We start from the raw sequence: 23580 nt of genomic DNA on the forward strand, positions 1-23580 counted from the left end.
TACAAGTGCGGGTGAATATGTGTACCCTTTCGGAGTGGTAACCGGTTCGCTGCCGGTGGGCCTCCAGTCCGTCCATCCAGATAGGAATCAACAAATTGACAATGATCCTCTCCATTGCCAGCAACGTCCCCTATGTTGTAAAACTTTCCTACAAGTAAATACACATAGCAGCAGTGGAAAAAATATCATCTTAAGCATGAAGTAAGGAACCATAAGACAGATTAGTTGTCTTACTACAGAAAATCATTTCTTTATGACTTATAAAAACTTGTAAGAAAGACCAACAGCTACAGTATTTGCAGTCGCTGACCACTTTATTAGATATACACTATATGGCCAAAATTAAATTAGTGACCTCTTTGGGTTTTTTTTAGCTATAACAAGAGCCATTCTTATCAGAAGGCTTCTCACAAGACTTTGAAGTAATATCTATGGAAATTTGTGCCCATTCAGTCTAAAGAGCATTTGTATAGCTGGGCTTAGATGTTGGTCATGAAAGCCTCAGTTTATGTTCCAGTTTATTCAATTCAATTCAACTTTATTGTCATTATACAATACAGGGTTGTACAGTATAATGAAACACTGTCAGTCTAATTCCAAAACTTTTCAGTGGGGCTTCAAAATAATTGTTGTTGGTGCAGGACTGGTTAATTTGGACATATTTACACACAACAGTCTCTAGGGTTTACACAGAACAGTGCAAAAACAAAATACATCAGTGTTGCAGGCAGACCTCTTCGTTTATGACAATGTTGCCTAGTCTAATTAAATTTGATCTAATTAATTTCCTTTGTGCTGATGTAGGGTCAGAATTTGGTGCATGAATCCATTGGTCCAAACTGTCCTGTGTCAGCAGTTCAGGCTGCTGCTGCTGGTGTAATCATGTGAGAATTACGTTCTGGCACATGTTAGGCCACTAATACCATTAGAGTATTGTTTAAACAGCTGGATTCTATCAGCCTATCCGAGTGTTGTTGGTGACCATGTGAATCTGTTAACAGACAGAATTTACCTTCTGATAAAGACTGCTCTCAGCATCATAATACACCATGTCACAAAGCACCAGAACACTTTAAACCCTTGTGATGCAACCATGTCAACACCTGACCAAATCGGTTTAAAACCAGCACTGGGGGTGTGAGAGGGACATCTAATATTATTATGGCGTTACTAATAAGGTGGCTGGAGAATGAAGGAATTTATACTTTCAACTTTGCAGCAACAGTTAGGGAAAGCCCTTTCTGACACGACTGTGCCCCAGTGCACAAATCAAGGTCTAGAAAGAAACTCCAGTGTTCTGCGCAGAGCCCTGACCTCCACCCCACTGAACAGCTTTAGAATAAAATGGTTAATTAATTGAGGTTTTCTTGACCAACATCAGTGCCCAGCCATACAAATGCTCCTTTGACTAAATGGGCACAAATTCCCACAGACATACTTTAAAATATTGTGCAAAGCCAACTTAAAAGAGTGGCTGTTGTTATAACTGAAAACATAGTCTCTTTATTTTAAAACCATGTAGTGTATGCACACTTTAGATAGTCAGGCAGCCTGCTTTTGCTGTACATTTATAAACTCTGTTTTGTACTAAATTCACTGATACATTTTTCTGCAGAATACTGACAAGTTTTCTAAAAATGATTTTCGACACACTGTATCCATATCAGTAATATGTAAGGACTGTAAGGACTGACCTTTGAGTGAATCACTCAGGTAGATCTTGTATCTGAGTGAGTTGCACAGCTGGATGCCCACAAATTTGCGATACCATGTGCGTTTCACATACATATTTCCTGTGCATTCTGAGTAAGAGTCTGCTTTAAATGGAAATGATGACCAGATGGCATTTTTACCTGCAGGAGAGAAATAAAAATCATTTATTTATAAAATAAAGATAAAGATTTCTACTATATTTGGTAGCAAAAAAGTGGAAACAGTTTGTTAAAACATGTTTTACAATTGCTAACAAGCACTTTTCAATATGAAGTTTAAGGCATTATAGTTAATTTAATAACCAATAAGCATGAGACAAAACAGAACATACAGTGTATCACAAAAGTGAGTACACCCCTCACATTTCTGCAGATATTTAAGTATATCTTTTCATGGGACAACACTGACAAAATGACACTTTGACACAATGAAAAGTAGTCTGTGTGCAGCTTATATAACAGTGTAAATTTATTCTTCCCTCAAAATAACTCAATATACAGCCATTAATGTCTAAACCACCGGCAACAAAAGTGAGTACACCCCTAAGAGACTACACGCCTAAATGTCCAAATTGAGCACTGCTTGTCATTTTCCCTCCAAAATGTCATGTGATTTGTTAGTGTTACTAGGTCTCAGGTGTGCATAGGGAGCAGGTGTGTTCAATTTAGTAGTACAGCTCTCACACTCTCTCATACTGGTCACTGAAAGTTCCAACATGGCACCTCATGGCAAAGAACTCTCTGAGGATCTTAAAAGACGAATTGTTGCGCTACATGAAGATGGCCAAGGCTACAAGAAGATTGCCAACACCCTGAAACTGAGCTGCAGCACAGTGGCCAAGATCATCCAGCGTTTTAAAAGAGCAGGGTCCACTCAGAACAGACCTCGCGTTGGTCGTCCAAAGAAGCTGAGTGCACGTGCTCAGCGTCACATCCAACTGCTGTCTTTGAAAGATAGGCGCAGGAGTGCTGTCAGCATTGCTGCAGAGATTGAAAAGGTGGGGGGTCAGCCTGTCAGTGCTCAGACCATACGCCGCACACTACATCAAATTGGTCTGCATGGCTGTCACCCCAGAAGGAAGCCTCTTCTGAAGTCTCTACACAAGAAAGCCCGCAAACAGTTTGCTGAAGACATGTCAACAAAGGACATGGATTACTGGAACCATGTCCTATGGTCTGATGAGACCAAGATTAATTTGTTTGGTTCAGACGGTCTCAAGCATGTGTGGCGGCAATCAGGTGAGGAGTACAAAGATAAGTGTGTCATGCCTACAGTCAAGCATGGTGGTGGGAATGCCATGGTCTGGGGCTGCATGAGTGCAGCAGGTGTTGGGGAGTTACATTTCATTGAGGGACACATTAACTCCAATATGTACTGTGAAATACTGAAGCAGAGCATGATCCCCTCCCTCCGGAAACTGGGTCGCAGGGCAGTGTTCCAGCATGATAATGACCCCAAACACACCTCTAAGACGACCACTGCTTTATTGAAGAGGCTGAGGGTAAAGGTGATGGACTGGCCAAGCATGTCTCCAGACCTAAACCCAATAGAACATCTTTGGGGCATCCTCAAGCGGAAGGTGGAGGAGCGCAAAGTCTCGAATATCCGCCAGCTCCGTGATGTCGTCATGGAGGAGTGGAAAAGCATTCCAGTGGCAACCTGTGAAGCTCTGGTAAACTCCATGCCCAGGAGAGTTAAGGCAGTTCTGGGAAATAATGGTGGCCACACAAAATATTGACACTTCAGGAACTTTCACTATGGGGTGTACTCACTTTTGTTGCCGGTGGTTTAGACATTAATGGCTGTATATTGAGTTATTTTGAGGGAAGAATAAATTTACACTGTTATATAAGCTGCACACAGACTACTTTTCATTGTGTCAAAGTGTCATTTTGTCAGTGTTGTCCCATGAAAAGATATACTTAAATATCTGCAGAAATGTGAGGGGTGTACTCACTTTTGTGATACACTGTATATATTAAAGCAGTGTGGAACCCCAATGTGGAATCTGTAGCACAATAACATAAAAACTCTAAAAGCTGGAAACATTTCAAATTGCACCATTTAAATATGCTTTTGCCCGCACTGCTAAGACTTAAACATGAGAGCTCAAACAGTGATGAGTTGGGGTTTTAGACTGCTGCACCACCAGTGCACCTGTAAGGTCATCTGTCCATGAGCTGAAGCCAAGGTGAACTTTTGTTATACAGCCAAACAATAACCCCATCCCAAACATAAAGGGTAGTTTACATTTTTTAATTGGTCTAGTCTCTTTTGAACCCAATAGAGATGCTGTGTTTAACCTGCACTGTTAATTCATGCCCAAAAATTGCTTAAAATTTTTTCTAAGAGTTTGTATAAATGATTAGCAAAATGTTAAAATGTTCTCATAGAATAAGACAAAAGAGCAATAATTAAAAAGTAAACATTGTTTAAAACAATGTTTTTATCTTTGATTTATTATATGAGTAAAATCTAATGGGAACATTTTTCTCCGTCTCATAATGCCATCAAAACAGCATTTCTGGAATGGTGAGTCACATGGTAAATACAATGCAGATCCCTGGCTTAAATTTAAATTGTCCTGGCATTTCCCAGGACTCATATGTTCAACAGGACTAAAAGCTACTGAGCAAACCCACCTAGATAAATAGATGAGAATGCTTTCTTGAATTCTCATGTTACTTTCATGCTTGTTAGCTGTTGTAAACTGAAAAAATGACTAAGTGGTGAAAGCATTTACCAGTTGGGATTTCACTCACACGCGGGTCAGCTGTAAAGAAGAAAGAATCCATTACTGCCAGTTTTGTTACATAATAGAATATTATTTTCATCCCATAGGTATTACATCACAGACCTGTGGTGAATCTATTTGAATTAGATTGAATATAAATCCTGTGCATTGTGTGTATAGAGATTTTTCCACCTGCTTTTCACTTCCATCACTGCAGTAGTGAATGTGTTCTCGGTTACGTTCTTATCCTTTCACATCAAACATTCAGTTTTTCATTTGGTTGTCTTGCTACAGATCTGTACCTTCACTAGACCATCACACTCCTGTGTTGTACAAATAGGGCTAGCGTAAACTGTATGCTCCCTAGGGCCTGTGTGCTCTGCTTATGGTCTACTTAAATCAGTGCAGGTCTGTATTAAAATATTTACCTATGCACTTCTAAATGCATGATGTATGTTGATACTGGATTTCCTTTCTGTGCTGTAAGCGAAATTCTGTTTTTTATACAAAGCCTAGCCTTGTAATTTATCAGTTTCTGTCAGCATTCATGTGGTTTCTATTAGTTGCTGGCCTTTGGACATGGGCTGGATCTAAACAGCAAGGTTTCCACAGACACAGTGAAATGGGCCATATTGGATCCATTATATTACCAGTGGACTGATTACACGCAGTCTAACCTGGACAATGATAACAGGCTGATTTAAGAAACCATGCACATGGTCCATGTGACACTATAAATGACTTCTGTATGATATGTGAGGCTATAGCACAAAGAAAGCTGGGCATTGTGGGGACCATTTGTTTTTGTCCTGTATAAGCTAATCAGATGTCAGATTTGTGGTGATATCATCAAAAACATAATGACAATGACAAATTTGCAATTTGACGCCACAATTTACTGTTTCTAATGTATTCATTTATAACTGCCTTAAAAAACACTATTCACTGTTTCACCATCTACTGTACATCATGTGTGGAAAGATTACAAGAAATCTAGAAATCAGAAATCACTGCATAACCTCAGTGGAGTATCAAGAAATGCAACTTGAAACTCTGTTATGCAAAGAGAAAGCCATGTTTAATTTAGCATTGTGATGCTAGGCCTCCTTCTACAGGGTAACAGGATGCCTTCATAGACACAGAGTACAGGTGATTGACTGGCCTGCCTGCAGTCCAGATCTATCTTTTTTTTTTTTTTGAAAATGTATGGTGCATCTTGACAGCAATACAAGTTCTAAGTGGTAGTACATTTAGGACAAGAATGGTCTTGATTAAGAACTAAACAATGACTTTTAGACACATTAATGTCAGCTAGCCCTAAATGCTGGGCTAATATAGCTAGCTTCTAGTTACAGCTTTGTGTTCACTAGCAACATTTGTTTTTTTGTGTCAAAATCAGTGTTCGCAAATGCAAGTATACATTCATACAGTCATTGTGCAAGACCCTGAACTAGAGCAATACCTTAAACACTCAAATATTCAGATTTAGGTGTTTGTCACTTGTAAATTAATTTTATTAATTTTATTTGCTGGGTGAATGAATAGAATGTTGCTTCACAGGCTTGGTGCAATAAAAGTAATCTGCAAAGGCGCAAGCATGTTCTCTAAAGAACCCTTACCCATGGTTATTATTGCTTACTTGGCTGTTGTTTAGTCATAGCATTTACAGCTTGGCTAACAACCTGTTGGTTACCACTTAAGCAGAACATTCTGTACTAGATAGTGGCAAAATAAACACCAGAATGAGGGAATGGCACAGTAAATGAGAAAAAGAAAGAAAAAATAAACATGGTCAATTCTCTTTGTGTACCAGGATTTCCAGTGATTCCCCAAACCTCTGTGTGGCTTTGTGGTTCGACTTTGGCTACAAAAGTTGTTCTAAACAGTGTTGATAATAAAAGTGAGATGAATAAGCGAGAGAGCTGGGCTTCTCTCCATACCTGACTCAGTGTTAAAGCTGACTGGCTCGCTGGGGGGTCCTGAACCCAGCTCGTTTTTAGGTATCACTGTGAACTCGTAACTAAAATATAAAGGACAGGATAAAACAGTGATTTCAGTGTCTAAGAAGACTTAGTACAGAGATGAAGAAACAAGTTTAAGCATGGTCGTACCTGCTCTCTGGTTTCAAGTTCTCCACAGCTGTGTGAGTCTGATTGGTTGTTACGACTGATACTTCGTCTCCATTTGGGCTTTTAATAGAAGATGTGACATCATATTCTGTTAAAACAAACCAAGACTTGAATATTTAAGGACGCTCTATCAAGTGGTGCAAGCACTATTACCTATTTTTAAAATAATACATTTATGTTAATGTTCTGTGTTAATGAAATAAATGTTATTGCTGTGTAAATACACAATATGGACAAAGGTACTGGGACACCCCTTCTAATTTTTGAATTGATGTCTTTTAGCCACAGAGATTGTTAGTAGGTGTAATAAATCAATTATGTAATGGAAATGCTCTGGTTCCAGCTTTGCAGCAAGAGTTTAGGGAAGGCCCTTTCCTATTCCAAAATGACTGTGCCTGTGTGCACAAAGCAGGGTCTATAATAACATGAAGAAGAAACATCAGTGGCCTACAAAGAGCCCTGACCTCAGCCCCACTAAACAGCTTTGAAATGACCTAGAGCATCACTTGGTCACTTTCTTGACCAACATCAGTGCCCAGCCAGACAAATGCTCTTCTGACTGAATTAGCACAAATTTCCACGGACATATTTCACACATAAGTTTTGTTAGTAGCCTTTTTAAAAGGTCAGTTGTTGTAGCTGAATGGCTCACATAGAGGTCTCTCTATTTTAATACTATTTGCTGTAATGACAGCAGACACTCAAACTGCTGCAAAATGTAATTATTTATAGCATGATCTCATAATACTGTATTCCAAAAAGCATCTTGTGATGTAAGTTATTGCTTGACTTAAGTCCAGTATCTTGACCACTGAGCTTCCCCTGTTGCCAAGAGTTGTAACACACAAACAATAGAACAAAGCTCTGTTTGGTTCAGATCAGTGACTCGCCATCTAGGATCTGATTACCTGTTGTTTCATTGTCTGTTTTCTCCCAGTCGAGTATGATAAATGAGGGGCATCCCTCCACAGTAACTACAGTCAGGTTGGTGGGAGGAGTCTTGGGTGGGCCAGTAACATTAATGGCCACCCCCTCCTCCTCAGGAAAATAGCTGAGAGACTGAGTGACGGAACATGGCTCATCTGGAGGCTTGTCTGTTTTATAGATCACATGAGGAGCTGCAGAAAAAACAGAAATCTTTATTGTCCTGCAGAAGGGTGTGCACCTTTCAGCCCACGAAATTTAAAATACATGCACGACATTTACATTCAGCTTTAATACTCATACTAAAAAACAGGAAATTGACTAGTAAATGGCAAAATTAGTGCTGTGAACTAGTCATTAGCCCTTTCTAATATTGAAACATAACGTATCAAATAACGTTACCCAACAACCATATCACTACAGTAAACATTAGTCATTGTTCTGCTGCATAACCCAGTTACTCCTCAGCCTTAGCTCACAGACTTGTGTCCTTAAATTCAGTTTAAATATGCTCTCATAGAGAGTAGAATTTATTGTTTCTTTAATAATGACATTTTTCAGGATCTGACTCAGCAAACAAAACACCCCTCATCACACTGCCATTGCCACATTGGACTGCTGGTATAATGTTCGTACTACAAAATTCTTTATTTATTTTTCAATTTTCAGTGATTTTTTTTTATTTTTTATTAACCGCTTTATCCTGGTCAGGGTTGTAGCAGGTCCTATTGCAAAAGAAAACACTGGGCGCAAGGCAAGAATATCCTGGACAGGGCGCCAATCCATGTCAGCCACCGCACATTTCCCCTAAGACATAGCCAGTCATGTCTGTGTAGACACCTGACTGGACAGTAAGTGATAGTTGGTGGGCTAGTGTAATAGACTGCTGCTCCACCAGATCACACCTTATTCACTTATACACAAGATATAATGAGACCCTTTAGTTTATAGATTGTTTTCACAATGTTTTGTACTTATCCATGTTCTTTCTGGCAAATATCAGATGAATATAAATGTTCCTCTTGGTGAGCGTTTTTCTCCTTGCAACTTATCCCTGAATCACATTTTTGCTTTGCATTTTTTGTACTGTGAAGGCATGAACACTGACCTTGGCTGAGGCTAGAAACACCTGAGCGCTCACATTTTTAGCAGACCAGTCACACATTTAAAAATAAAGGTTTTTAGCCTAAACCATTAGAAATGGCTTTGTATTTATTTCCAGAGTTATATATTTTAACAGCATTTTTATTTCTCTGTTCTGTTCTGGAATCTTTAAGTCTTTGAAAATATGAATGTGACTGACTTTAATGGTGAGTGGGATTTATAGTCTACAGACTTGGTTACGAGCATGTTTGTGTTCAATAGGTAGGGGGGTTGAATACTTTTGATGAGTGTGTGAATGTAAATATGTGTGGGGGGGGGGACTTTTGCTCAGATATTTAATTATGTGTATGCAAGTATGTATTCAGTTTGGAGTGAATACTTTTTCTCATATGTGATCGTGTGTATACAAGTGTGTATTTGGTGGGGGTGTGAATGCTTAAAGGTGATATTTATGTTGAACAACTGTGTTCTTTATTTAAATAAACTCATGCTGTACACGTGTTTTGTTCCTTTTATATTAGATGTTTTAAGGAAACATTTAAAATGATTCTGAATATCAAATCAAACAAATATCAAACAAAAACGTTCTCACAGCACTGTAGTTCTAAAAATACTAATTCACATAATGCACAAGGAATCCTAAAATAGCAAACATTTTTAAGTATGCATAAATACCTTTCATAAATAGATCAGCCTTACAAAAATGTACATAATGTTCTGGTTTTGTAGGACAAAAAAAAGAAATTTGATATAATTTATGCCAGGTGTATATTTTTATGTCTTTTACTTACTTTATATAGTAAATAAATGTGCATTGGATTTAAAAATTGGCTCACTGAGCTGAACTAAAGCAATTGATCCTGTTTCTTTCCTGCAACCAAATCATAGAAGGGGTGTTTGTTTTTGTATGTTTTTGTTTGCTATGTTTAAAACATCACTAACACTAACAGAAGTAATGTAAGTAATCAAAACAATCCCAGCTCCAAATTTTGTTTCATCATGTTCTCCATTTTTTTCCAACTCATCTGCATTTGTAAGAACAATGAAATATGGACCAGTGCACCTTAAATGTCACTTGGGTATTTGGTGTTTTGTTTCTTTCCTGGCTCCTAAAGCGTGGAAAATGAAGACCACTGATTGGCTGGCTTACTAGTTTAGATGTAGTAATAGCTGGAAAGAAAAACTTAAACAGAGAAACAGTATGTAACTTGGTATAACACACGTACTCTTTTAAGTCTTACCTACAAAGCGCTTTTTCCCCATTGCATCTACATCAGAGACAGGAACTGAACTGAACCCAGAGGAGTTTCCAACCCAGTCAAACCGACTACCTGAGAGTTAAAAAGGACTGAAAATCAGAAATTCAAATATTTAACGTCCAGATATTTTAGTATTTTAAAGCATTAACAACCACATCAACAACAATTTCTGTGAGAAAACCTCATTTAGACCTTTATTTTTACTAACCAGACCATCTTGGTCAGTGTGTTTCAGGCATAATCCAAAAACCTTGGACACAAAGGAGAAATGCATTGCAGAGCAACACACTTAAACTTTCACTCACTTACTCACTCACTCAGATCTCGATTTTAAAGAGGCCAATCCAATGTCTGCAGGTGCAAGAGTCCTCATATACAGTGACCAGAAATGACAACTAAGCCCAGGTCCCGAGGAACCAAATGACTTTGTGCCTCTAAACCAACTTGCTGAGAATTATAAAGCCATTATTATATCATACCATCAGATGTAAACAGTGTGGGGGTTGGTGCTGCCGTTGATTGGACTGACTTTTCAGCAACAGGAGTAGCTTGGGGTTTCAGTAATGGTAATTGATCCAGTTGCTTCAGATCAGGTAAATCACCTAAAAGATGATAAAAAAGCATTTGGTATTAATGAAAAATGAAAAATACAAACTGTAGTGTGTGTGTGTGTGTGTGTGTGTGTGTGTGTGTGTGTGTGTGTGTGTGTGTGTGTGTGTGTGTGTGTGAATAAATGTTGTTTTTAAACTGTCAGACTGATTGCTCAAACAGTTTTTTGAAAAGTGGTGAACTTCAGCCAACCAAATGCTAAACAATAAGCTCAAGGAATGACTTAGGAATTAATGATTTTTTGTTATTAAAACATTTTTACAATGCTGAAATCTTATTTCTGTGAAAAGATTGGTGAATATGAATATGTTTAAGACGTATTTAAACAATGTCAATAGACAATATATTGTACAAAGCACTGGTAAAATAGACAGTGAATGAATGAATAAAAGCATGAATAAATGGATGGATGAATGGATGAATGAATAAATAAATAAATAAATATACTGTACCAGTTTTTACTTCCTTTTCTTTTTCCACCTGGTTTAGTTTCTTCTTGAATGGGACTAGAGGATTTCCTTGTAATTCTAAAAACAATGACTGTTTTAAGCACAACATTTGCCTAATTGTAGTAACTCTGAACAATGGTACAGGTAAGCAACAAGAACACCAAAAATTAAACCAAAACCACGTTCTATATGAAATAAAACAAAATATGATGGTGTGTTAGTGCTACATGTACTGTATGTGTTATAAAAAAAAAAAACAATAAACAAATAAGACTGGGAACCTAAAACCACTGTGAAGTAAATAATGAAGTAAACAATCAAGCTACAAGTGACACTGGCATCAAAATCATATAATTACAGAGAATCAGAAATGTCGCAGGTATAGTTTTACCTACACAAGCATTTAGGAAACTGGAAGATTTTCGTCAAATTTAGACAGACTGGATTTAAAAAGTAAAAAAGGTGTTTGGGTGGAAACTGCAATGTGTTTATTCTCTCCAAGCTATCAGGCAGGCATCCCAACAGCCAGAGTGTTGGGTCAGTGTGAAACATGCTAGCCAGCATTGGAACTGCAATAGTCGAGCTTTGGAACTGCAGTCATACTTAGAAAAGAACAGGTTTTTGTCCAAAACCTATTCAGAATTAAGTCAATATTTGAGACATATGTTTAGGAAAATCCTGTAAGCCCACAACCAAAAAAACACAAACCACAAAATCTCTCAGGGCTGAAGTACACAAAGAAAAAGGCATTGAGCAAAACAGGACGCAAATACAGACGTCATCTGAGCCTAAGAAATTGGGCAGTACAAGTAAAAAGTATGAAGCGTTTTAGTATGGCTGTTATGTCATTACATTCACAGGATAATTAGTTTTATTCTAATGAAAAAACTGTCAGCAGTAACTTTACAGACCTTTTTAGACCCGGGTACAGTAGCTGTCTGCAATCTATGTTTTATAAATTCAGATTGCTCCAATTCAGTTCTAGACACATTGCAAAGATAGTTAAAAGAAACATAATGCACCTGACCACAATCTGGATTGTTACAGCAAAGGATCTGAATTCTTTTGTGAAACTTCAGTTATTAATTTTAATACATTAAAAAGAAACTAGGTTATTAAGTGAATAAATTGCTAATTATATCCATCTAAATTAAAAACCACAAAACAATGAAGTGCACAAAAAATCAGGGGGTCTGACTACTTTCTTAATCCACATTACATATTGAGGCAAAGGGCACTTTGCATGTTTCCAAATGACTTCCTCACAAACTGAACTTTTGGGAACACAAAATTGTTTCTTACATAATGTACAAGTTTTTTCCCCAGCAGAATGTGTTTAAAATGCTCCTGAAAAAAATACTAGTACAACTAACACAGTGTTGAGAGCCTTTCACACTGTGAGCAAAGGTGAGCAATTCTAAAGAGGTAAAGAGCTGCTCCAAAATCTTGAAAGCCTTCCCAAAAGAGTAACGGCCCTCATTCCCTTAAAAATAGGGTGGTGTTGCCTAACATATTAATGCCTGTGATTTTGGAACTGGGTTACAACAAGTTTATTGTAAGTTGTCTGGATTCTGGATACTTTTGACTATATAAAGTCCTAGGCTAGTTTTGAGTGAGCAGTTGGCCATGAGTTATCAATGGTCAGTTTGTTATAGTTCTCATCACAGATTATTGGCCCTGAAAATCCTTGGTACAGGAATGGTGCATAAATTTGTGCTTAGCCTGAATGGAAGCCGTGGGAAAATCAGACCTTGAATGAGGTGTTTCTTAACATTGCACACCAAATTATGGCCTTGGGGTCAAATAAATCAGTAGTTACATCATCTTAAATTAAAAGCAAAGAAATACTCTGACGTTCTGAGACTGGAAAAAGCAAACCAAACCAATCATGTTTTTTAGAACATGACAAACTTTTCTTATCAACCACCCAGTGTGCTTCGTACATCTTTCAATTCTCCTCAAAACAACCAATGTTTTGCATCATGCTACATCCGTTCATCATTAAAACACATAACAATAACAACAAAACAGTGCATTGTGCATAAAATGACTCAGAGATTTCTAATTTACCAAGACTGCCAAGAGGCTCGTTTACTGGTTTGGGCTGTGCAATCCCCTTATGCTTCTCACCATGTGGTGCTGGGGAAAGAGAAAGGTCGTTATTCACATACAACTTAAATTGAACACACTACAGGATAACAACAAAACATATTGGTATGAGACTGTTGAATAGCAGTTTCACAGTTTAGTTTTATCTTTTGTGGTCAGTTCTGTCATGGGAAATAATCAGCTGCCTCATACAATTAGCAACAAGCTATGAGATACAGAATGGAAAACAGACTCCTGGCTTTGAGCGTGTTTATCTGAACTATAAATAATTTTATTCTGACAATCCACAGAAGAGACCAACATGAAATTTGCATCACAGAGCACATGTTAGAACACACAACAATCCTGACACATCTGATTAAAAATGAATAATCATTAGAATATTTCCTATACATTGTACAACACATCGCTCATCGGAGCAAATTTGGAACTCATTGTTACCATGTGATCTGTTGATGGAGGTGTTTCTGTGGCCACAGTTAAGTACAAATGGGTAATTCCCTTTGGAACATAATTTAAAAGACGGGAAATGTAAAACCATAAACAGAACTTGGGAAGTAAACTTTGAGAGGTAAATAAAACAAGAAACCAAAGAAGTAATCAGCCTAAAGCTAAACTCAAGCAGTGCTGGTGTTTGGCTGTAAGCATGAAAAACACACCTAAGCCTCAGGAGACAATAAGACAGACTTGAGAAGAAAACAAAGAGTTCAAAAAACTACTTAGTCTACTCTCAACTTACAATCCAAATGCCCCCCAAAGAAAGAAAACTGGGGAACTTAGAAAACCTATAGAACTTGAGAAGGTTATGCTGCACCCATAGGAAAACTCAAGACAGAAAGTGCCCGTGGCTACTGAAGAACCCAAAAGTCACAAGCACTTACCGTACGAGTTCCCAGAAATAAAAAACTAGAAAAAGTGAGAATTAGTGAGTGCGAGGTCTTAGCACATAGCTAAGAAACACTAATAAGACACAGGGGATAGATCTACACTTTTTCATTGACCTGTGCAAACCCCCTTCACTCTTACCCAACATACACACACACACACACACACACACACCTGTCAGCCCAAGTGAGTGGGCAAGGATGTCGGTTTTAAATCTGTCAGATTTGTTAATTACATTATAACTATTATTATTATTTATTTTTTATGAATACTCACATTGTATTGCTCCAGCTACTAATAGCGGCACCAGGGGTAGTGAAGAGTTGCCTCGGCCTAGATGGACATAACAAATTTTAATGTCATTGTAAATATATGTAAAAAGGAGACAGATTACAAGATAATACATTTTAGTTCACTGTAAAATAAACTCTGAACTGTTTTTTACATAAATGATTTTATACATCTGATAAGAATTGGTGTGTTTAAAATATCTGAACTCAGTAATTGAGAGGGGTGTCTCAGTACTTTTTTCCATATAGAATAGCTAGCATGAGGTTAAATAAACGACAGTACATGGGAAATTATGGCAGTACACAGTAGATTAAAGACAATATTGTTACAAACGAGACTTACGCTGTTTCACTGTTGATGCTGATGGACTCACCATGGATGATAAAGTGTTGTCTTGGCCTAGATAGAAAATATGATTAGCAGTGTTACAGAAGACACACATGGCATTGAACAAACAAACACAAGACTTTAAAGTATGTCTGTGGAAATGTATGCCCATTCAGGCACTAGAGTCAGTGAGGTTATGCACTGATATGGGAAAAGAAGGCCTGGCTGGCAATCCATGTTTAATTTATCCCAGAAGTGTTCTGTTGGTTTGAGACCAGGACTCTGTATTGGCAAATGAAGTTCCTTTGCACCAACTAGTCAAATCATGTCTTTATAGATGTTTATTTGTTCTCTGGGGCATAATCATGCTAAAAAAGTAAGAAAAACTATCCAAATTATCACAATAAAAGCATCTTCCTTGTATCATTTTATACACCTGTTAGCAATGGATGTTGTATTGGATAAATGTATTCAAACATTAGGAGGGTGTGTACATACGTTTGGACACCATACATACAATGTATGGTAAATATAACAAGAATCTGCCCAAATCCCCTTAACAGAAAGGTTCCTCCAGACATATGGCTGAATAATATTGAAGCATTGAGAGCACTGGCAGTGTTTGTGCAGCAGAGAAGCAACAGGTGCCACTGTTATTGTAGATTAGAAGCATGGACAAGGTCTATATAGATTGGTATTGGGTTTAACAAGGCCCAAAATTGCACGACCTGGCCCTGCAGAGAGGCTGTTCAGAGGAGTGGATGATATTAAAGCTACAAAGGAAGGAGGGAGCAATATAAAATAAATACTTATGGTTTTGGAATGGGATCTTCAACAAGCTTATGGTCAGCTGTCCCAATACTTTTGTCCATTAGTGTATGTTGCAGGTGTTTTGCATTTTACTTTGCAGCAGGACTGTAGCCTGTTTAGACATCTTAAAACATTAAGCATACAGGGGCCTTAATTGCATCTCCAAAATCTGGTTGCCATCATAAAACAATTTCACATAAATAATCTTTAGTTACTACACATGGGAGAGGAATGCAGACAATTAAATCCTGTTTTAAGGGCACAACATGTTGTAATCAGAAACACCAGAGTGGTGCCATATGTGAACAGGTGGAGAAGCATCCTAATATTTATGGCCCTTATCAGCATTTTAGATTTCACTATTCGATAAAGATTGGGCAAAATGGTAATCATGGGAATGTTGCAGGATTAAGTCAATTGCTAATCAAGAAAAACTTAAGTTTTATCTTAAGGTTGATAACCACTAAGCCTTTTAAGATAATGTTGCATTGACTGATGAGCCAAAAGTGAATATTTTTGGAAGACATGGGTCCAATTACACCTGGCATAAAGCACACACAACATTCTACAATTAGAACATCATACCAGCAGTCAAACACGATTGTGTGGAGATGCTTTGCTTCCTCAGGGTCTGGTTGACTGGCCATAATTAACTGAACCTTAATTTTTGCTTTGTACCTGAAACTTCTGAAGAATGATTGCAAAATGATGTGAGGCTTAAAAACATTTTGTTTGTGCTACAAGACAAAAATACAAAGACCCAGACCTCCATCACAAGAGAGCCGTAGACTGTTACTCGCCCCCTCTGACATGTGTGCTGCCATCGACTGCTTCTCTTCACCTGCTCGAGGTGGGGTCACACACACTGCTGTATGGCATCTGTGATCAAACGTTCCTTGAGCAGATGCCTCATGGACCCGGCAGAGGCCGTATTTGCAGACACACTGTGTCTGTGTAAGTACCTGGCTGGTCAATAGCACAGTTGAGATTAGAACTCAGACCTTAGTGGTGGTGGGCTAGAGCATTTGACTGCTGCGCCATAAAATTAGCAATTTAACAGTAAATACTGTATGTTTTTAGCAGTTCTTTTTGGATAAGTTTAACAGTGGTGCTTGTTAACAGTGAACAAACTACAAGCTGCGAATTTTGAAGTCCTGTAAGAAGAAACAGAAATCAATGAGGCAGACAAGTGAGGAACTGAGGACAGGTGGTAGTGAGGTGAGATCAGAACATCTGGAGAGGTGGCCCAAAACTACTAATCAATTTTCACAGTGTTTTGAAGCTGTAGTATGGGGTGACAGTACAGTAGTTTGATTGGTGGGTGGCCATGAGGGTGTTTATATAGCAGTTGCTGCAGAAGGAAAGTGTTGACTTTGTTGTCACAGTGTTTTGTGGAAAATAAATCATCTGCTGGTGGAGGTGATGTTTGCTAGCCTGTTTTTAGCTCTACATATGTGATGTAATCTTGTTTCGTTTTATTTAGTGTGGGCATGTAAGCTACACTTGGACCAACGTTTGATTTGGACCCAATAAAAGTTAAAGTCTCAACACATCCTGTAATTATTACCTCAGCTCCTATTTGACTTCACACTGAATGGTTTTGGAAGAAGTCGTCCATCCTTGGAGCTGTATGACATGGAGAAGCTGGTATGAGGTACGAGGATATGATTGTATGGCAAACTGGAAAACTTTCTTCTAAGCCATAATACAAAGTCTGGGACAGATCCTGGGTTGGGATTAAAATAGGTCTATAAAAATGTTTTGGACTGAATTTAGTGGGACCTCTCGCAGGGGAAGTCTTGGGACAGCATTTGGAGTGCCTTTAAAGTGCCCCTGTACTTGTAATATTTTGGTAAACCATTAATGGTTGTACAATAATAACTTGTTTTTGGTAACAAAATGTAAAACTACATGTTTGTAAATTCATCAATGTTTTTGTTTCCACACAGTTAAAAATCTCTAGACTTTCTCAGGACCTAAATCAGGAAGATGGGTCATTAACAGCGAGGAAACTATTTGGTAGCAAATGACCTTGCATAGGTCATCGCCCGAGCAAATGACCGCCTGTAGCATCAGCATTGCAGAATTTAACCATGTAGCCTCATTAATAGAATTTATTTATCATGGTTTGTAGTTCTTTTGGTGGTATTTTATGAAGCTGTTCATTGTATGCTGTACAACATGATTTTAATGCATGGTGAATAAGTGATTAATGGTACAGCTCTATGCATGTCCAATATGTTAAAGACAATTATTTAATGTTATTAATAAAGCACTGCAAAAGTGTATAATAAAGAGATTATACAACCTATAATAACCTCAATATTAACCAAACAGCATGAAATATGTCACACAACAGATTTATTATTAACAAAATGAAGGAAAGTGTGACCTGATTAAAGAAAACAAATTCAACAAAAGAGACACTAATAAAACACGAGGAATATGCTATTCTAGATAGTAAACAATATTGTCAGGGATATACACTCACGCTGTTTAACTGTAGTGACTGAAGGATGCACCGCAGGAGATGTAGAGTTGATTTGGTCTGTAAAGACATAAGCATGATTAAGAATTTTACAGTGGAAATATACTGTATGCAATAGCAATTTTTGTTAGATGTTAGCCGGCCAATGCTGGCCAAAAGAAGACAAACAAGCTGCTTTTACTCTTTTGCAATTAAAATCTCGAGGCAACTTGCTCAGAAGATGCTCTTTTTAGCTTCAGTGTGTCTATTTTGTTTAGTTGTGAGACATAACTTGACACCTAACTTTTATTAACGTGATGATTTTAAGTAATGCTGTAATTGAGTAATTTCTGGCTGTGTCCCAACAGCATCTGTATTCTAAATAGTATGTAACTACACTTTTCAAAATGTATCATTTAGACACACTTTTAGTACAATTATTGTAATTTGAAACAGAGCCACTACATCTTCAGACTTCTGATTTTTAAAGTTCTTTATAGTTATGTGTATGTAATTAATTACAATAAAGGAGAGGTGGTCCTCTTAGAAGTGTGTTTTCAAAATAGTATTATTACTAATATGCTTAAGCTGCAGTGTAAGTTGAAGATGATATTATGGTTAATATTACGATATTAAGGTCATGCTGACTGATTATTGTTACTACAGTATGTTCAGCATTAATTGCATAGGCATTTAAGCAACGGTGTTGAAAACCAAAACAGGAGCTTCAGCACCCTGATTCAATCATCATTACCTTGATTCCTGTCTGACTTCAAACTGACAGGTGATGTGGGAGGTTGTGTATCCTGCAAAGGGCTGGAAGCTGTGTGAGATGGAAAAGCCATTTGAGAGACATTAGGTTTGTATAATAAATTGTATGATACTCTTTTATTATACAGAGTTGTGTTGTAAATTATAATAAGTTAATAAATGTTTCGGCCTGAATTGTATGAGATATTCAGGGGAATTTCTGGTAAGGCATTTTATTGATAGTAATAATTTAATAAACAATAAAACAGTATTCACCCTTTTATTCACAACTATTTCAGAATATGTGCTAATGTTAATGAACCTGTTTGCAGAACACAGTTTGCAGAACATCATCAGCCCTGTTACTTGCTGTTCTGTGGAGAGAGGTGTTTCTCTAGATAGTGGAACATATTGGGAGGAATGGAGACTCACACTGTGTTATTGTTGGTGCTGATTGGTACACCACAGAGTACGAGGAGTTGAAGCTACCTAGATAGGAATAAGCATGATTAGCATTTTAAAGTGAATATACAGTATATGGCAGCGGTTCCTGTTGGATGAGCAAAAGGACGATGCTGGCGAAGAGTGGACAGACAACAAGCTGCTTTTACTCTGTAAGTTAAGAAGTTAGGAGTCCTGAGAAGAACAAACAGAAAGCAATGAGGCAGTCAAGTGAAGTAATGAATTATGGTGGTGATGAGAGCAGATTAGATGATTAAATGTGTGGAGAAATGGCTCTCAGAAATCCTTTAATAAAAAAGGATAACACTGATAATAATGGGTTAAAGCTGCAGGTGCCAGTTAGCATAATGGAATGATGTTAATAAGATCATGCTAACTGGTTCCTGTCTTTCACTGATGAACTAAAATAGCATTTTCTTTTGTCTACAGTTTCTCTTCACATGAAGAATGAACATGGTGTGACAGCACAGTGCGTGGGATGGTTGGTGGATGGCAGTGAGTGGGTGTAATACAGTAGTTGCAGCACAAGAAAGGTGTCAACAGTGTGGCCACAGTGTTTTTTGTGAAAAATAAATATTTAACTGGTAAAGGTGATAATTGGTAGATTTACTGAAGTGTTATGTGAAATGAAATCATTCTGTCAGCGTGAGAGCAACAATCCTTAGAACCATAAACATTGGAGCCTTAATTTACAGTGATATAATTACCCTGGTTCCCATTCGTTCCTCCAGTGACATGTTTTAACTGTCACTGTATTCTGTAGTAAACTCCTGCTGTAATTTATCCTGCTTAGGGTATTATAAAAGATCTATAATGTTTTTAGTCTAAATTAACAGGACTTTTAGGGTTTTTTTTTTTTACATAAATCTTTTTTTTTTAAATAGTTAAAAAATAATTACAAAATACAAAGTATTTAAAGTGCCTCTGAACTTGTCATATTGTTTAGAAAATAATAAAACAGATTTACAAACATCTTAACATCTTTACCCTTTAATAAATACTAGGATCTTTAAATATTAATACATTTACACTATAAATTAGAACTGTCCCCATATTTTCCAGTCCTCCTCTAATAGCATCATTTTTGGCTGTTGGATTAATACACATGGCTATGAAACTCAAAATGTTCCATAATAGCCACAACTTATAAGCACACACTTATTAAGCCAGTTCAGTAGTTGCTCATTAGCCAGTAGTTCTTTGGGTAATAATTACATTTTTTTGTGTTTTTTTTTGGGAGTGGCGTTGAGTTTAAAATGCGTTGAGATTCAAGGTATTTTTTCCCATAGGGATGTATGGGAAACCTGTTACTGCATTCTATGGTCCCGGGGGAACTGCATATATTTAATTATATGAATATTATATTATATTAATAATAATATTATACTATTATATTCCATTACTAACAATTTATTCCTGTTGCAAATGTTGTTTACAATCACCATACCAAATTTTAGCTTCTAACTAATTCTGATCTGGAGTTGCTGAAGTTGGAGTAAGTGTCCATGTTGGTCTCCAAAGCTTTCCAACACAAAAACAGATTATATTGCAGAGAAAATATGTAAGATTAATTATTTGTACTTTATAGTGTCATTATTCAATACATTTGTGCCTTTTTGGCTCTAAAGCTCTGTCAGACTGTCAATAGACATTAAATTTACCCCTCCCCCATTTCTTCACATCAGTCGGTTAAAAAGCGAACTGAATCACTGAGTAAAAACTACTCAGAAACGACTCTTTTCAAACAAATTATTCATAGGAATCGAATCAGGAAGTTTTAGTTCATTTTAGTTCAAGGCACTTTAAACATTTGCTTTTTAAATAGCCCAGGCAATATTGAACTAAATACATTTTAGGTATATCATCTTAGAAAGATTATATTATTACTAATTAGCAATGTGATAACTGTAGTTTTTTCAAACAATTCTAGTCAATACATGATTACAAGCAATAAGTAAGAGAATTTACCCTGTTTGCTGCCTGGGGGCTTCTTGTTGACCACCGTCTTTTCAGTCTGAGGTGAGTTTTGGCTGTTGTTTGATTTTGGGGAGGTATTTAAATGGGACTTTGTAGCACTTGTTGGGTGATAGTGTTGTTCTACTACAGGTTGAAGTTTAAATGTAGTGGAGCAGCAAGGCGGATTCCTTAAATATGTGTTTGTTTCAGTAGAACTGGTTGAGTATGAATCCCTCCTCTGTGTAGGGCTCGGTGTATCTGTGGCTATATGAGGTAGATGTTGGGAAGTTGTATGAGATGATGCCATGTCTTCTAATATGCCTGCTTCAGTACTTGATGGGGCTAGTGGATGTTGGGGGGTTGTATGGGGTGATTCAAAATCTTGGTGTATGTCTGATTTGGTATTTGAGAGGTTTAATGGTATGTTTGTGACTGAGTTCTCTAAAATAATATTAGTTAGTAGGTTTGTGACTGGTTGATATATTTCTTTGGTGTTTTGGGGTTGAGCTGTGCTGGATTTTTGTAGGATTCTTTTGGACTGAGTCTTGCTTGGCTCTTGAGGTTTTCTGGGAGTGGGCTGGGTCATTCTGAGTTGGGTTTTGCTAGTGCTGGGTAGTGATAGGGTTGTGTTTGATTCGGTTGAAATCGGGGGAGTTTGGGTTGTATGGGGTTGAGATTGGGTCGGATGGGGTTGAGATTGTGTTGTAGGGGCTTCAGATTGGGTTGGATGGGGTTGAGATTGTATTGTAGGGGCTTTAGGTTGGGTTGGATGGGGTTGAGATTGTATTGTAGGGGCTTTAGGTTGGGTTGGATGAGGTTGAGATTGTATTGTAGGGGCTTTAGGTTGGGTTGGATGGGGTTGAGATTGTGTTGTGTCAATTTGTGATTTGGTTGTGTAAGTTTGGGATTGGGTAGTGATGGGTTGTAATGTGACTGTGCGGTGTTGGGGTGTTATAAGGTTTTTTTGGGTTGCTTTAGGATGGTATTTTATCGTGGTTGATTGGACTTGGGTTGTACTAGTCTCAGGTTGATGATGAGCTGCACTGTGGATTGCAGTTGTTCTCAGTCTCTTGAGTGGTCGTTCTGTGTTGAGTGGTGCTTTGCCTGTGCTAGATAATATTTTGTTTTTGCTGGATTGGGTTTTGGTGGTGCTCACTGGAGTCTTGTTTGTGGTTAGTTGGAGGAGGGTTGTAAAAAATTGTTGCTGTGTTGTAGTTACAGATTTGGGTTGAAAAATGTTGGTAGTTTTTGAAGGCGGCATACTCATTGGGGGGTGAGTATAGGTGTGAGTCAAAAACAAAAAATCTTCAGAAGAAGGGGAGGATGCTATGCCATCACTTTCTGGTCCTGTTCAAAGAAGAAACATGATAGTGCCTTTGAGTGTTTGTGTATGTGTGTATGTGTGTGTGTTTGTGTGTGTGTGTGTATATACTTGCAGCCGGTGTATCTTGACAGAGAATATATGTGCTAGCTAAGGAAATAGAATTTGTAAATAAAGATTGTAATAAAGACAAAGTATTTTTTAGAAAAAGGGAGACAAAGATGCCTTCTTGCCATAATTATCTTGCTTATATTGGTGCAATCAATAAATACAATTTATTCCTTTAACTGTAACTTTTATTTGGGATTTTCCTTGTTTTTGACAGTGCCCCATTCTGGTTATTATTATCAGTTATGCATTTTTGTACCAGTGTAGGTTATGTAAAGTATTAAAAGGCATTTTTGACTTCCGATCCATTTGCTTACACTGAAAATTAAAAATAAGATCTGAGGAAAATTTTTTTAAACAGGATAAAGTTGCGTAAGATCAAGTAGGTTCAGTGCATATTAAGAGTATAGTAAAGACAAGTATACACTAATATGCCAATTTATTAGGTGCACTATGTGTCACCCCTCCCCCACTTATTGATTCAGTGATAGAAAAAGTTGACCAAAAGAACACCACAGACCTGATGAATCCTGGATTGTACCCAGCACTGACAGTGACATGGAGTGTCATTAAATGTGTTAAGCGTGACAACTAATAGCAATTTCAAACACTGTGTAGGGCATTTGGGTGGTGCAGAGGTCTAATACGCTAATTCAACACCACAGAAAATTTTAGCTATTATGTACGTATATAGCAATCAGAAATTATCCTAACACTTTTAAAGTATTTCTTCCAGTCATTTGTGATGTGTCAGTTCAGTCAGTTTTTACAAATACGATACTGTTACCTGAAATATTCTTAACCCAGAAATGTTTCATTACATTAATAGGGTACCAGATTCACAGCATCACATCTACCACCATATCCCTACCATGTCAGTGTCACTGCTGTGCTGAGAATAATGAATGACTCCAATAGTAGCAGTAAATTTACATGTACAAAAGAACACCTTTATGTTAAGTGCACCTGATAAAATAATCTAAAACTTTAGTTACTGGTAGAAATACCTACTAAACTGGCAACTGTGTATATGCTTCTTTACATACTCAGTCTTACATGGTTTACATGATTTCTTAATTATTTAAAATGTAAGTATGTTTATAAAAACTGATTGTTTGTAAAGAGATTTCCATTGTAGTTACATGATCAAACATTTTAGGTTGATCATTTAAC

General features: G+C 37.4%; 1 protein-coding gene across 5 annotated transcripts in view; it reads right to left on the bottom strand.

Moving 5' to 3' along the window:
• Positions 1–23580, bottom strand: part of LOC134324240 (target of Nesh-SH3) — a 38012-nt gene that overhangs the window by 2101 nt on the left and 12331 nt on the right. For 2 of the 5 annotated variants that reach the window (XM_063005958.1, XM_063005957.1), the window contains exons 9-24: positions 20991–22325; positions 18993–19049; positions 18565–18633; positions 17835–17891; positions 14549–14605; positions 14192–14248; positions 12992–13060; positions 10925–10999; positions 10343–10465; positions 9846–9935; positions 7485–7694; positions 6559–6664; positions 6388–6467; positions 4457–4486; positions 1695–1853; positions 26–148 (exon numbers count right to left, since the gene is read on the bottom strand). In XM_063005958.1, the coding sequence (XP_062862028.1) occupies positions 26–148; positions 1695–1853; positions 4457–4486; positions 6388–6467; positions 6559–6664; positions 7485–7694; positions 9846–9935; positions 10343–10465; positions 10925–10999; positions 12992–13060; positions 14192–14248; positions 14549–14605; positions 17835–17891; positions 18565–18633; positions 18993–19049; positions 20991–22325 (2697 nt within the window). Of the gene's footprint in view, positions 1–25; positions 149–1694; positions 1854–4456; positions 4487–6387; positions 6468–6558; positions 6665–7484; positions 7695–9845; positions 9953–10342; positions 10466–10924; positions 11000–12991; positions 13110–14191; positions 14249–14548; positions 14606–17834; positions 17892–18564; positions 18634–18992; positions 19050–20990; positions 22326–23580 lie in introns of those variants that run through there. The other 3 variants (XM_063005961.1, XM_063005959.1, XM_063005960.1) reach the window with 3 other exon arrangements.

Source organism: Trichomycterus rosablanca, chromosome 12, assembly GCF_030014385.1.
Source record: "Trichomycterus rosablanca isolate fTriRos1 chromosome 12, fTriRos1.hap1, whole genome shotgun sequence".
NCBI classification, from domain to species: Eukaryota; Metazoa; Chordata; class Actinopteri; order Siluriformes; family Trichomycteridae; genus Trichomycterus; species Trichomycterus rosablanca.